The sequence below is a fragment of the Salmo salar genome, chromosome 28 (assembly GCF_965601325.2).
Source record: "Salmo salar chromosome 28, fSalSal1, whole genome shotgun sequence".
Taxonomy (NCBI): Eukaryota; Metazoa; Chordata; class Actinopteri; order Salmoniformes; family Salmonidae; genus Salmo; species Salmo salar.
In genome coordinates this window covers 9,881,987-9,894,484 of record NC_138318.1, presented here as the reverse complement: position 1 = coordinate 9,894,484, position 12,498 = coordinate 9,881,987, and the positions used below count along the sequence as shown (strand labels likewise).

The window sequence follows — 12,498 nt, the reverse complement described above, 5'->3', positions numbered from 1 at the left end:
AGGACGACTGCGGACACTGTCGATGGAGACTTATGGAAAAATGACTTGGCTCCTCTCCTGTATCCCTTTCAGCTGATGGCCCTGGATGCTGACGAGGGTCCCAACGGGCTGGTGACCTACAAGATCCTGGCGGGGAATCAAGGCCACTTCGCCATCAATAACCGCTCGGGAGTGATCACTGTGATGCCTGGCATCTCCCTGGCCGTGGGACGCGCCTATGCCCTGACCGTGAAGGCCATGGATAACGGCCCGGAGTCCCAGAGGAGGTGAGGCTATTAGGGAGCCCTGGGGGGGCCCGAGGGTTGGGAGGCTGGAGGGGAGGATGGGGAGGGCTGGGGGGTGGGGAGACCGAGCAGGGCCGTGGAGAGTTAGGGTGGTGGTGGCTGGAAACTGGCGGGGACTGTAAAGGCTGAGAGCCACAGAGGACCAGGTACTTTCCATTCCGTTTACAGCAGCCACAGACTCACTCCCTTGCTGCCGTTCTCCCTCTTTCCCTCTCTGTCACCCCCTCTCTCTTTCCTTTTTTATGTATCTCTTTCTCTCTGCCCCTCTCTCTTGCTCTCTTAAATCGATAGTGTTCTGCAGGATAACACATTCTGCTGTGGAAATATCCCTGTAACAATGTGCTGATAGATATTACTCTCAGGACTGACCCATCTGGTACCCAAAGCGGAAATGAGAAGCTTTTCACAATAATTGGCAATGCCCACCCTCCAACTGAATTCAATCTGTGTCGCCTTTGTGCCCTCTGTAATGCTTGGTGGCCACAGAATCAATATAGCTCAATAGACTAACATGGAAAGAGATTATTTTGCAGGAAATGTAGCGCCTGTAAGCTGAGTTCTATAGGAAAAACATTAAGGCACCCACTGGGGTTTTCTGTGGCCTCAGTTCACTGGGGGGGTTCTGCGGCCTCAGTCCACTGGGGGGGTTCTGCGGCCTCAGTCCACTGGTGGGGTTCTGCGGCCTCAGTCCACTGGGGGGGTTCTGCGGCCTCAGTCCACTGGGGGGGTTCTGCGGCCTCAGTCCACTGGGGGGGTTCTGCGGCCTCAGTCCACTGGTGGGTTTCTGCGGCCTCAGTCCACTGGGGGGGTTCTGCGCCCTCAGTCCACTGGGGGGTTCTGCGGCGTCAGTCCACTGGGGGGTTTCTGTGCCAGCCGTTCTCGGAATTTTGTCTTTCCCAAAACATGGCCAGGTAAAAGTTTCATCTCACAAAGAACCTTGGAAGCCTTTGTTTTGAGAAGTAAAGGACAGAGACGCAAAATAAAACTGTGATGATGATTATTAGGGGTGTGAATACGTAAAAAGTCTGGAGTGCCATCTTGTCGAACAGGAAAATAAATGCTGATAATAGCAAAGGCAGCGGGTGTGTAATTATTTGCATTGGCCAGATGGAGCTTCAACCATGGACGGTTGAAAATCACTGCTCAGTTTCAAAGTTTTACGAGAGGGAGAGTTGGCCCTGACTTACAGGGCACTGTTTGTAGCATGTCTAGGATCAGAACATGCTGCCGATCCTTTAAAACCATTTGATTCATGTTTTTCACAGGTTTTGATTCATGCCCCATTGGGAACAAGTCTTGAAATAACAAGTCTTAAGAAGTCCCCCATATGTCTTTCTAAAATTGACTTGTAAAAGTGGCTGTAATCATTCAATTATGTTTATGTTCAGGCCCGACTCGGACACTTGGGGCTTAATGTTCTGTACACAAATGTGATTTCACTTTTGTTTGGTGATTAAACAGAGGAGAACAGCATCCAGCGTCGTGGTAAAACAAAGTAACAGTACATACTCTGCTGTTCTTTCGCGCGTACAATGATGTCTGAGTGAAAAAACAGTGTTGGTTGTTTGAAATAACTTCTTTTGTTTTTGTAATATCGCAAATGGATGTGGCTCTTTCACCAACTATGGATTTCAGCCTACGTACAGTACCCACCAGCTTTTTAATCTACAGTCATATAGATTTTCTTGCAAAACACACCTAACAAACCCAAAACAAACACCTACAGCCAATAACATTGCATCTGTGTGTACCCTACATCCCACACACCAATTGTCATATTGTAAACAAAACCCTCCCACAGCCTCTGTCTTTCAGAATCTAAGCTCTTGGAGGACAGTTAAAGTTGATAAAAGTGCTTGTTTTTTGTAAAAATGTATACCAACGAATTTAACCCCCGTGTTCATCGGGGTTTTTCCACATGGAGTCGTTTTTCACCAGAATTAATTTCACACCCATCCCCCATCCTTATCTCCCAGGAGCTCCATCACCACTGTGTACATTGAGGTGCTCCCACCCAACAACCAGAGCCCCCCACGCTTTCCCCGCTTCCTCTACAGCCTGGAGGTCAGCGAGGCCATGAGGACCGGAGCCACTCTCCTCCACCTGCAGGTGAGCCTGGGGACGAGGCTTCTTCACAATACCACACTGTTCTTTAGTTCAGACCTAGCGTGATGAACTCTGAACTCCATCTAGAGTGTGACATTTGGCGGCGGCGGTGGGATCTGCTTCAGAACATTTAGTGTATACAGCTGATGAGCTCCTAACAATGGCTCCTTTTTAGTCTGTACCAGAAGGGACTGAGACAGTTACCAATGTTACTGTCTATTCTGTCTTAGAAGAAATGGTTCGAGCTGTTTATGTAGACCACTCAGACTGTAGACGTCATTACTGAATTGTTGTCCACTGATACTACCAAACTATTGTTTGTAATGCATGAAGTAGAAATGGACCGGATACTGCTGAGTAAAGTCATTCAGTATTATTCATTGTCTGTTGTGAAATTGGGTTTTATTTGACATGAAAGAGGCTCTCTGTCTCTGTGTCTCTACAGGCGAAGGACCGTGAAAGAGATCCTATTACCTATAGCATCCAGAGCGGAGATTCCCACCACCTCTTCGAGCTCTCCCGAACGTGCGTAAGCTTATTTTAGTCATCAACAACACCTACCTATATTATCGTAGAGGATTTATTCATGACACTTTGCCAGCAGTAGTACTACCCTGTTACAGAGTCGTTGATTTAGGGAAAGGGTTTTGGATAGTGTTTTGCCATGATATGTGATCTGTAGTAAACTGAATTGCTCTCTCAGAAGCTCTCCGCAAAACACGAGGGGCTGAAAATGTAGATACGATTCTCCCTAGCATCTCAAATACATAATTAATAAGTGATAAATGAATGAAAACCAAAACAATTCTCTCCCAGTTTGAAAAACAGACCCAATATCAGATTATACAGTAGTAGTCCCAAGGTTACTCTGAGCTTCACTTTTGGTATTGGCGGGAAAAGTATGAGTGCCTTGGCTTGGAGTAAATATTTCCTCTTACAATTTCATAGATTTAATCCAAGCCTACAATAAGATTTGCTGGGATTTTTTTTAGGGAGCACTGTTCTATGGTTAGCGGCCTAGGAACAGTGGGTTAACTGCCTTGTTCAGGGGCAGAACGACAGATTTTTACCTTGTCAGCTCAGGGATTTGATCCACCAACCTTTCAGTTAGTGGTTAGAGCTCAACGCTCTAACCACTAGGCTATATCACGAAATTGGGGAGAAAAAGGGGCTAAAATACAAAAAATTATAATAATATGGGGACCCGAACCTGAATGGACTCGACTACAACCGGACCTAGAACCGACCCATACCCAGATGTAACAAAAAATAATGGTTTATTTATTTTTTGTCATTTAGCAAAGGCTCTTATTCAGAGCGACTTACAGGCACAATTAGGGTTAAGTGCCTTGCTCAAGGGCACATCAACATATTTTTTACTTTTCAGTTACTGGCCCAATGCTCTTAACTGCTAGGCTACCTGGCAAGTTGCTATTTTGGATAACAAATATGTCTTTATATCTTGGCTAGGCCTTCTACAAGTCAATAAATATGCTGTAGGCCGTGGTTGGGTCCATTCAGATCCACTCGGGGTCTATCAGCTCTAGTTACATAGAACTGATAACCGATAGCAATCAAACAGGACTCGACCCGCACCTGATGGGCAAGTTTGAATTTTGGACCCGAAACCTCTTGGGTTGGGTCTCAGGTAGACCTCTAAGAGCTATCCCTCTGCTCTCTCCTCTCTCGCTCTCTATCTCTCCCTCTGCCCCCTCCCTCTCTCTCTCTCCATTTTTCTCTGCAATAACCAGCACATTGCCATGCAGTCATAACTGTGCTACCGGAGGCCACTTCAATCAAAGCTCCAAACTCAAATTGTCATCATGCCTCTCCTGTTGCAGACTGTCAGGTCCAAGAAATTGCATACACCAGAACTACAAAATGTTAATAAGCCCTGCGCCTGTCTCTGTCTCCTCAATGAAGAGGCAAATGAAAACAGTAGGGGACAAGCTCCCCAGTCCTAGAGGAGATGCATTAAAGTGTATCCTCTTATATAGCCCCTATTAATGGATACATCCCGATAGATTCACGTGCCTATAACACACTGTATCCCCATTGTCATACGACTGAGCCAGATCTTGCATATTTATGTTTCTTTTGAAGAAAGCTGTTTTTATCCAACTGGTAATAGTTAAGGAGTTGATTGTTTGCCAGACCGTTTTACAAGTTACCCGTTCGATTGCTTTTGTATTAGACTTAAAACGCCAGCATGTCAAGACTTTAAGTCCGCTGTAGAGGTGATTGTGATCAGAGACCTGCCTGCGTCTCATCGCCAGCTTAACGCCAGAAACGGGCAGGCCTCACAGATCACAATCTGTTCAATAACCTCTGCTCTGTGTTGCCTCTTAGTGAGCCTCAGATGATATCTTTAATACTCTCTTAGTTATTCAGCATTTCAAAACAACACCCTTGTGAATGAGGTTCTCTCACATGCTGGATCTGATCCAGTTTGCTTTTCCAGCTGCTAATAATCATGATATTTCATTTCAGCTTGGCATTATCATCATCCTTGATGTTTTTGAATGGGAGGATGATTGTGTGTGTGTGTGTGTGTGCGCATAGAGACAATGCTCTCTATGAATAGCTTATAAATATACATGAGAGTCGTGGCGGCAGCATTTGAGGTGCCGCTTTGCGTTTGTCTAATTCATTTTAACAGGGGCATATCATTCCACTATGGTCCTCACGGAGCTCGTATCCCTCTTAGGATGTGTGCACCCGGACTCTTAGAATCGCCTGATTATGAACCGTTAAAAATACTGCGTTTAAAATGTACCTCTAATATCTGATTAACCTTTTGCGTGTCTAAATGACTAAGTGAGTAACCATCCGAAAACTACAAGTAGAGGGAAAATCGAGATGCGTGGTTGCAGACGCGTTTCCTTAGGTGGCTGTACATTGCCCTCTAGTTTGGGCCCATCTCTGAGAGCTGGAGCAGACAGACAGCTAACAGATGTACACTCTTATATATATAAAAAAAAGTGCTGTCTAGAACATTGAAGGGTTATTTGGCTGTCCCCATAGGAGTACCCTTTGGAGAACCCTTTTTGGTTATAGGTAGAACACTTTTGGATTCCAGGTAGAACCTTCTTCGCAGAGGGTTCTACGTGGAACCCAAAAGGGCTCTGCCTGGAAATGTAGTGGTTCTACCTGGAACCAAAAAGGGTTCTCTTATGGGGACAGCCGAATAACCCTTTTGGAACCCTTTTTTCTAACAGTGTAGAGCTGACAGCAGATAATCATCCCATGTATTTAAACACTCAAGGGTCGTTCTGTGAGAGGGCTGAAACCAGTGCTGTATGCATGCTAAGTGTACCCCACACCAAATGACCGTGTACTATCAATTCTATACAGTATGCGTGTGTGTTAGGCCACAGTAGCTTGTCAAAGTGCCGACATATAACTCTCCTCTGTCGGCAGAATGAGAGAAGGAGCTTCCATTTCCTTCTAATGTGCTGGTGGGTCCACATGCCCCACGGTATCCGACGTGCATGTAATTGAATAGCCAGATTTACATAAACCCCCATTATAAACCACATACAAGCAAAAATAAACGGTGGTTCTGCATTAGAAGGAAAAATAATCTGCTTACACTGACAAAGTTGTGATTTCGGGCCAATTGAAACCTGTCTCAATTGTGATTCAATCAGTTGTTGAAATGTTCACATTCACAATGTCTGAATGCAGACTTTGATGCAAGAATTTCTGTCTCCTTCACTCTTTCTTGTTTCTGTGTGGGTATTGTTTATCACTACGTGAGATCTGTTTGATTGAGGAACCCTGAAAGCTTCTGGCTCAGCGGGAAGCAGAGTGAGTGGTAAAATTTCACGAAGGCTGCAAATGGACTGTATTGAATGATGCGAGTGTGTTCTGATGGTGGTTATTGGAAAAGAACCACCGTGTCTCTGTCTCTTCTCCCCAGGTCAGGGCTTTTGGTCCTGGGGAAACCGCTGGACAGGGAGACAGAGGATCGCTACACTCTCGTTGTAACAGCCTCAGATGGCCATCCGGAAGGGGTAAGCCTGCGTCAATTGTCCTTCTATCCATCTATTCGTTCATCTATTCTCCGTCATAAATTACTTCATTTATCCATTCGTCTGTGTGCTGTCTCACCGTCAATCAGTTTGTGTTCATTAATCTGTTCGATCCATTCAGTTAAGCGCATGGCAGGTTGTGTAGCTAGCCCTATTTACTGTGTTGGAGGTCTGCAGTCCATTGTTTTGATCGGATCCTGGCCAAACTGGAGTAGCAGTGATTTATGTACTGTAAATAATAACAAGGAATAAGATGTTGCATAACATTAACTGGGGGTTGTTAGGTGAAAATCAGGGTTGATTTAAAATGTGCAGTCATAATAATGCAATAGCAGTGTTTGTCATCAATCATGGCCATCTTTAAAGGTTGTATCCAGTGTTGAGAGATGTGAATGATCTCAAAAGCCTTTGATGCAACCACCTACATCACTCTAATGACGGCTAAACCTTTGCCTTGTCGTTGCATATCCCGATGTCCAAAACATCTATTTCCATTTCACACTTAACGAGGAAGCCAGCAGACAGATTCATGTGACATTATTCTCTTTGATGCCAGCGGCGGCATATTTAATGCAGGTGTGACACGTTACCGTGCTGACCTTTATGGAAATGAATACAAACGTCTCTCTTCTGGCACACTCTGATACCTGAAGCACCTCCCCCTAGATTGAATCACTTAATTGGCCAATCTTTTCAGAGCTGGTCTCTCTCACCTAGTGGAGAGGGGGAACTCTCATCCTCTTCTTAAAGAGTAGTCCAGTGTGGTTGGTTGTCTCATGCAAGTAAAATGAGACAGCGGACAGTGAGTACCAGTAAAACCTCCCTCCCCTGCGCTCGCCATCATTCTCCTCCCCTCTGTGCCCTCCACGTTTCCACTTATTCTATAAAACATTGAGCAAAGTTTAAACTGCAGCCTGAGCGTGTAGGGTAAAGGCAGAGACTGAGGCCTTTAAAATTCATTGACCTTTCCAAATCAGCTGGTCATTAGCCAAGCTAATAAACAGTCCTGTAGGGACTAGGAAGGGCTCTCTGGCCTAGGAGACGCACGTACGCACCACTGTCACTGACGCTCCAGAACTGCTTGACCTCCCTTCTTGGTGATGTTTCCTACTGGATGGGGCGTGTGTTTCTCTAGGCACCTGCAGGTGTGCCAGAGGGTCCTGGAGGGCCCGGGGCCAGCCAATATTATCTGATGAGGACCACATGAGAGGGAGACAGACAGTATCTATTATACAGTCATATCAGAGGTGTCAGATAATACTCTGTTATAGATGATAAATACTGGTTGTACTGTTTGGTCTTAAAGGGGCAATCATCAGTTGTTACATCCATTTTTGAACATAATGAATTATATGTACCCATTGATTCTTGAAGAATTTTACTTATAAATGCCTCGTGAGCTTAGTTCAACTGTCGTTCCTCAGCAAAACCTTTTTTGCTCCAATGTTTTTAAACAAAGTAAATGTAAACAAACACTATATAGCGTTAAAACATGGTTAAAGCTATAATTTTCATATCACGGATGGTCAATCCTTGTATCCTTTTCTCGGTCTATGAATTTCAGAGTGGTCACATTCTCCAACCCCATCCCTCAGCATTTTTACTAAACGGGGGCGGTGGGTATGCCTTGTTATTGTTTCTACTGCTGATTACCACTTTGAAGAGACAATGCCGTTTTGGTCCTAAACAAAGCATGAGTGTTTACCTTTTTCGAAGTGCACATGCTGTGCACCATTGTTTTCATGTCAAAGCAATAGTCCTGAATTTCCTATGTATTTGTCCAGTTCACTCATTACTACCCCTCCTCGCTCCAAGTAAATGTTTCAAGTAGCGCATAGATGTTTTGCATCATGAAGTTACGCCTCATGAATAATCCCAGCCTTTCTCAAATGCTCTTTCTGACATTAAAAAACAGCAGAGAATAACACACATCCTCATTTTAGGATTATTAATCACTTTTGCATTCCTCTGGGTGTGTTGTGGGAAGGAATGTCTTTGATGTACTTTCAAAGCTAAATGCGGAGAAGACAATGAGGAAGTTAGACATTAGGAAGGGATGATGCAAAGTGAAGGGACTACCTGCTGTGAGGGCACACCTGCACACTGTTCTCTCCTCCAGTCTTCCTCTGATGAAGGGGAAGCCATATGTTCTGGGCTAATGGCGGTTTAGTCCTCCCCGTAGGCTAGTGCTCTAATGTACGGCCTGATTTGGGTTGCCGGTGTGAATACAAGAGCCACCACTAAGGAATTAGCTATAGCAATATCTGCCTAACGACCCACAGGTTGCTAATTTATTCTGTGCTGTAATTGGTTGTTTTTTTGTGTTGAATTGTTGGGCTGTTAGACAAAAGACAGAGAACCTCTAAATGATGCAACCATCTGTCTGGCTCTGACAGTTACTGTATTATCTGGTCATTCAATGAGGAATTGTCCTGTTTGGATATTGTGTTTTTTTTTTTTTGATGGTCGCAGTTTCTTCATAAAGGAGGCGATTGGGGGCTTCAGTCTTTGTGATCCATCACAGACCTCATTAATCAGCATCAACATGATGGCCCAGAGCCTTATTAAATGTTCTGCTCTGATACCGCCAGCCTAAAAACGAGCTAATTGGAGAATCCATCATATTTGTGAAACAGTGAGTCAGTAAGAACACACCCAGTCAGTCTGTAGTGTCACAGACCACAGATGAAACCTTTAAAGGGCTGAGATGTTAGATGACCGGCAGTGATCACGCTTCCTTCCTCCCACGGTCTGGTAATGGTTCAGGATCACTTTAAATTGAAGAGAAGTCACAGTGATGGGTTATGTACAGATTAACTTTCCACGCTGAAATATTGGCTTTTAAATACCACACCTCTATAGCCAGCAGGTTTAAAGTGGATCTGACACCGTTTAACTACATTGCAGAAATGAAACAAACAGATAATCAGTATATTGGTCTAAAATATCACATTTGCAGTTTGTGCTTTAAAACCAATTTCATAAGAGGTTTAAGATCGCTTTATTGTTCAATTGCACACAAGGTCCAACCAAAATGTGACTTCCGCTCCAAAAGACACATACAGATTTTGGAAAGGTGCGGGGGGCTGCCACTGTGCTCCTGGGGAGCTGTTGTTACCAGATTATTTTTCTGTCTGGACGCAGGATTCGAACCAGCAACCCTCCGGTTGCTGGCTCGACCCTCTCTAACCGCTAGGCTACCTGCCGCACGATTAATAAAATTCACCGTGAATCGCTAGGTAGTCTAATAAATATTGCTATCGGGTTGTAAATCACAGCTGGTACATTTGATTTGTTACCCCGGCCATTCAGGGGATGAACCGTTTCAGTTTCACTCAACCAATACTTTGGACAAAAACGGACGAAAAGGGCAGTGATTGGGAGTCTCAACACAATCGATCTAGCGATGCAGTAGCGATGTGGTTAAGGCTATACCTTATCTATTATGTATGGTCTACTTATTTAGCAAGCTAGCTATATGACTTGATAGCTAAGTCATTTAACTAGCTAGAACCTCAAATGACAGAGCCTTGTAGCTAGCTGGCTAGCAGCTGGAAGGATGCCATGTTGTTATTGGGCTGGGGGGCACTGCAGGAGGCCGAGCAGGCTACTATTCCCCGTCTGAGAAGTTTGACAGGGTTTACTGTCCTCTGTGCTAGATTTGAACTTGTATGGTTCAGGCTAACGTTGTTGTTGTTCTGGATAGGCAACTCAAGGAGAGATGTTGCGCTGTTCCGCTGCCTGTCCAGTGGAGTGCAACATCAAAGTGCTGTTGGCATGGCTTATTTGCCTAATCTAGTTGTGATTGGTTATGGCACACCGTTTTGTGTAGATTATGGACTGACAAGTTTGTATTCGTTGTTTTATTTACTGCATTTCGATGAATGGCCCGAAGCGCATTAATGGCCCTGCTTTCCCATTAATATTACTATAGAAAGTTCACCGATTCCTGACTCTACGTCATTTCCAAACATTCTATGAATGTATGAAAACATGACAATTATCACATTGTATGTGCTCGCTTCTCACACTATGAAGAACAGTCTTATTCTTCCCAAGGTTGTACTGTTTATGAGCATATTTGAATAAGATTTGATGGTACTAAATATGTGTCGGTTCCACTTTAAGTAGTGTGATAGACTACCTTGATTAATTAACTTGCCTTCTTTGCACGAACACTCGCACTTGTCTTTTCTTACTAGCACAGACTTTGCAGATTAGCTACTTTATTGAGGAAAAATGTACTTCCTATGACTGTGATACAGTATGTGGTTGTCTCACCTAGCTATCTTAATAAGATGGATGCGCTAACTGTAAGTCGCTCTGGATAAGAGCGTCTGCTAAATGACACAAATTAAAATGTGATTACCTGCACTTGTTACCTGTTCTTCTATCGGGGGAAACGTGTGGCTAGAAGTCAAAAGGGTATTCATTTGATTAATTCAGTTTTCTAAAAGCCTTGAACTCCATGTTTTATTTTCTATAATAGACTGCAAGTCGCTATGGTCACAGGATGCTCTCGTAGCCAGCTCAAGATTAGTCCCTGTGTCATGACATCCTGGTTTCTGAAGAGATTTAATGTGCTATATCTATACGGCTCAGTAGTCTTTGTTAATCAAGTGATAATTTTGACAAGATGCACCGTCTAAAAGAACCTAAAACTAAATGTGTTTGCTTTGGGAGCATCTCGTTGTCATATCAAACACAAAAATGCTAATTCACCTAAAGCTGAGGAGATTTGTCATTCCTCACATGATGGCGAATGCAAATATATCAGCATTATTGCAAGAGCTGTAGCAGTTAATCAGGAAACAAGTGGATTTGTTGATGAAAACCCATCCTGGGCCTGAATAATGAAACCAAATGTATTATTTGATTAGAGAGTTTAAGAATGACACAGAATTTATTCACTCACATTCTGATTGGGTCAGGCATGACATACAGAGAAGTCTGCTGTGCTTTTAAGCTACTGTTTTAGAGAAAGAACTCCCGTTGATTTGTCCTGCCAGAGGCTTTGCTCAAAACAGAGATCAATATTTGTGTTGTTTTTATTCTGTGCTTCCAGACCTCCACGGCTACTGTGAATATTGTGGTCACTGATGTCAACGATAATGACCCCGTCTTCGATCCACTCATGCCCCGAAACTTAACAGTTACAGAGGAGGAGGCCAACTCTTTTGTGGGCCAAGTAAAGGTAAGCCTGCCTTTATGTATGCCACGCTGTATATTTACTGTATGGTCCACATTGCTGGCTCATACATAGCCCCTTGTATAATGCACTCATGTTAAGATCTGTCTGATGAGTAAGTCAGTGTACTGTTGCTGGCTTGCCCTGTAGAGTAATGTTTCTGTTGCACTGAATCTATCAACATGTAAATTGCAGCTTGTATAAGCAGGCATACTGTCCACGGGGCCTTTGACATTGAAATAGTCTGTCCCATGCGATTTAACTTATCTGTACCTGACCTGCAGCAGTACACCCTACTGTTCCTTTGTGGCTCTGGTGGCTCTCTCTCGCTGACTCTCCCTGTCCCATTTGGCTAATTGTAATCAGAGGCCCACAGGGAGGTTATGGCCGAGTGCCAATGGCCCCACTCTATGCTCGGCCTGTTGATCCCCCCAGCATGTGTGCCCAGCTGCCAGGAGGCCCAGAGCAGAGAGGGCCCAGGCGGCTGATGGCCCCCCACGAGCTCCCTGCCCGCTCCGCTGTTAATCATTTTCCAATTTAATAAATGTAATTTAAATCATTTGTCACCTTCAGGGACATTCTATAATGAGTAGCTTTGTTGGGCTCTGTTAAGCTGCGAGGAGTTGTAATTAGTGGTGTAGTTTAATAGGGCTGGGGATTGTTAGTGGAGTAAGCGGAGGATAATGCAGGCAGACAACTTTGGAGGGAGTCTGTGTGGTGTTGTGTGGCGCAGCACTGCGCACGGCTGTGTTGTGAATCATACGATGAATGTTTTACCTGGGTGAAGAGTTGGAGGGAAAGTAGCTGGAGCCGCATTGACTGCTGGGAATAATTGATGATCGATGCACGCACTCTGGTGTGTGTGTGTGTGTGTGTGTGTGTGTGT

General features: G+C 44.3%; 1 protein-coding gene across 1 annotated transcript in view; it reads left to right on the top strand.

Annotated features, from left to right (window-relative positions):
- The window catches only part of pcdh15b (protocadherin-related 15b), a 204,932-nt gene that overhangs the window by 123,158 nt on the left and 69,276 nt on the right, over positions 1-12,498 (top strand). The window contains 5 exon segments of the mRNA XM_082970434.1: positions 73-266; positions 2,261-2,393; positions 2,836-2,915; positions 6,313-6,406; positions 11,490-11,618. Coding sequence (XP_082826560.1) covers positions 73-266; positions 2,261-2,393; positions 2,836-2,915; positions 6,313-6,406; positions 11,490-11,618 — 630 coding nt within the window.